Below are 3,197 nucleotides of genomic sequence, written 5' to 3' on the forward strand. Positions count from 1 at the left end.
AAGAGAAGTGTGGCATCAGGATTGGAGGTAGACTTATCAACAATCTGCGTTATGCAGTTGACACAACCCTGCTTGCTGAAACTGAGGAGGATCTGAAGTGCTTGCTGCAGAAGGTCAAGGATTGCAGCCTTCCATATGGATTGAAGCTCAATGTCAAGGAAACAAAGATTCTCACTACTGGGCCAATTGGCAGCATCATGATAGATGGTGAAGAGATTGAGATTGTTGACAGCTTTAGCTTGCTTGACTTGACAATCAACACTCTTGGTACCAGCAGCCAGGAAATTAAAGGACTAATTGCATTGGAAAAGTCTGCTGTCAGAGACCTTTTCAAAGTACTGAAGAGCAATGATGTCCGTCTAAGAGACTAAGGTGCTCCTGATACAGGCCATAGTCTTTGCCATTACTGGCTATGCTTCAGAGAGCTGGACAATGACTAGGGATGACAGAAGGAGAGTTGATGCCTTTGAGCTTTAGTGCTGGAGAAGAGTACTGAATATGGACTGCTAAGAGAACAACAAGTTTGTTCTGGAGAGGGTGAAGCCAAGCTTTTCCTTGAAGGCACAGATTCTGAAGCTTCATCTGACATACTTTGGGCATGTTGCAAGGAGGGACCAGTCCTTGGACATCATACTTGGGAGATTGGAGGGACAGCGCAGGAGAGGAAGACCCTCAATGAGATGGATTGATTCCATCACTGGGGCAACAGGGATAGGTGCGTCGGAGACAATGAGATTGGCAAGGGATGGAGCAGGGTTTAGGGCTGTTGTACATAGGGTCACTATGAGTTGCAAGTGACTCGATGGCACATAACAACAACAACAACACTGAGCTGCCCAATAGCCCCTGTTGCTATTGAGCCTTTGAAATGCGACTATTGTGAATTGATATGGAAACATTAAACACAAGTATGAATGTTACACAACAAAATTCAAAGTCTGGTTTATATATTCATACACTGGAATATTTATCTGGGGGTAGGGAAAGGAACAAAGTACTGATCAATGTTACACTTTACATGAACCTTGACGACATTATGCCAAGTGTAAACAGTCAGCCACAAAAACCCACATATTACACGGAATTATATCAGTATAAAATTTAGAAATTCATAGAGACGGAAAGTAGAATACAAAAATCTATAGACACTTTCTGGGGATGACCTCCGCATGTCAACATGCCTCTCACAAAAGATCTCCTTCATCCCTCTCCAGAAGAGAAGAGGAAACACAAGAAGAAGTGCCTGGTGCAGAGCTTGAATTCCTATGTCATGGATGTGAAATGCCCCGGATGCTATAAAATCACCACCGTCTTCAGCCATGCACAAACACTAGTTTTGTGTGTTGACTGTTCCCCTGTTGTCTGTCAGCCTTCAGGAGGAAAAGCAAGGCTTACAGAAGGATGCTCTGTCAGACAGAAGCAGCATTAAGAAAAACATGCTGAATCAAGATGAATGGGAACTTATCTTAATAAACAGAATTTTGGATCCAAACAAAAATCTATCAACAGATGGTGGTAGTCAATTACAATTGAATAGGGTGATGAGGAAATAGGAAAATGATAGCTAAAAAAATCACAGATTTCTTTTAAAATTGATGAGAATGTTCCAAAACGGACTATTTTGATGACTACCAATATCTATGGCAATACAAAAAAACCATTAAACTGCATACCACTTAACAAGAGAAATTGTGTGATGTATTAATTATATCTCAATAAACCTAATAATTTATTATTAATATATTTTAATGCTGATTACATGTTGAAATATTTTTTATATGTTGGGGTAAGTAAAATATACTGTTAAAATAACTTCACCTGATTATTTTTACTTATTCTCCATGTGACTACTAGAAAGTTTTAAATTTCATGTGCAGCATTGTATTTCTATATGAAAGCGTTAGTATAGTATAGGACACAGTTTCATTTACTATCTGGTGGCCTACTGGTAAGAATCTGCCCTGCAATCCCAAAAGCACATGGTTTGAATCTACCTGCTCTAAAAGGACGCTCTGCAAGAAGGATGGGCAATCTTCTTCTTTGTGATTAATTGCCCCTGAAACCCCACTGAGGGTCAGTATAAAAAGAGGAAGGGCCACACCAACACATTTTATTAATGAATCTTCCTCCATTCCTGATGCCAAATTCTTCACATAGTCCAACTTCTCAATTGATTTGCTCAGCATACCGGCAGAATAGGTATGAAGAAAGAATACAACTCTGACACACAATTTTCCTGATTTTTAATCCCTTGTTCTTTCTGGACAAATTTTTTTTGTTTATGTATAAGCCTTACATAAGCATGAATAAGTGTTCTGCAAGGTCCATTCTTTTCAACTTTATCCATAATTTGTTGGGAGCCACATAGTCAAATGCCTTTGCATAGTCAATATAAAACAAATATCTTTCTGATATTCTCTGCTCTCAACAAAGATCCACCAAACACCAACAAATGATCTTCCTCATTCTTCTGAACCCAGCTTGAATTTCTAGCAGTTCCCTGTCAATGTACTATTCTAGCCATTTTTGGATAGTCTTCAGCAAGGTGTTATTTGTATGTGATACTAATTTATTATTAATGATATTGTTCAATAATTTAGCACACTCTATTGGATCACCTTTTTTAGAATGGCAACAAATATAGATCTCTTCCAGTGGGTTGGCTGGTTAGCTGTCTTCCAAATTCCTTGCATAGACAAGTGATCACATCCAAGGCTGCATCTGTTTGCTGAAAGATTCACTGGATATATCGTCAATTCCCTGGGCCTTATTTTTTGCCATTGAGGTTGGCAAAAAAATTCAATGCAGCTTGGATTTTTTCCATCAATACCATTGGTACTTGATATGTTGACCAATTCTTTTTGGTACTCTGACTCTGTATATTCCTCCCATCCTTTTTTAATGATTCCTGCATCTATTTACTTGTCTATCTACATGTGGTTGCCTATTGGATAAGGAGTTACATTGCCAGCCCAAAGGTAGGCAATTTGAATCCACCAGATGCTCCACAGGAGAAAAGTAGGCAATCTCCTCTTATGTGATTTACAACTTCTGAAAACCTGCTGGAGGATAGCTATGAGTTATTTCTGATCGAACACCTCATAACAACAACAACAACGCTCTGTTGCTTTTGGTTCACTGGTAGTGTTTCTTGAGAGAACTCAGCAGAAACTGTGGCCCTTCAACTTCAAGCCAGC

General features: G+C 39.2%; 1 protein-coding gene across 1 annotated transcript; it reads left to right on the plus strand.

Annotated features, from left to right (window-relative positions):
- The first annotated feature begins 1,177 nt into the window (after positions 1 to 1,177).
- On the plus strand, positions 1,178 to 1,429 carry LOC102856950 (40S ribosomal protein S27-like). The gene has a single exon (XM_006899055.1). It carries the CDS (start codon positions 1,178 to 1,180, stop codon positions 1,427 to 1,429), a length of 252 nt encoding a protein of 83 aa, XP_006899117.1.
- The last annotated feature ends 1,768 nt before the right edge of the window (positions 1,430 to 3,197 follow it).

This window comes from Elephantulus edwardii, unplaced genomic scaffold (assembly GCF_000299155.1).
Source record: "Elephantulus edwardii isolate Elephantulus edwardi_28Jun2011 unplaced genomic scaffold, EleEdw1.0 scaffold00245, whole genome shotgun sequence".
Taxonomy (NCBI): domain Eukaryota; kingdom Metazoa; phylum Chordata; class Mammalia; order Macroscelidea; family Macroscelididae; genus Elephantulus; species Elephantulus edwardii.

Excerpts from the sequence above, each read along its gene's own strand:
- LOC102856950 (XM_006899055.1), top strand. The coding sequence starts at position 1,178 with ATGCCTCTCACAAAAGATCTCCTTCATCCCTCTCCAGAAGAGAAGAGG.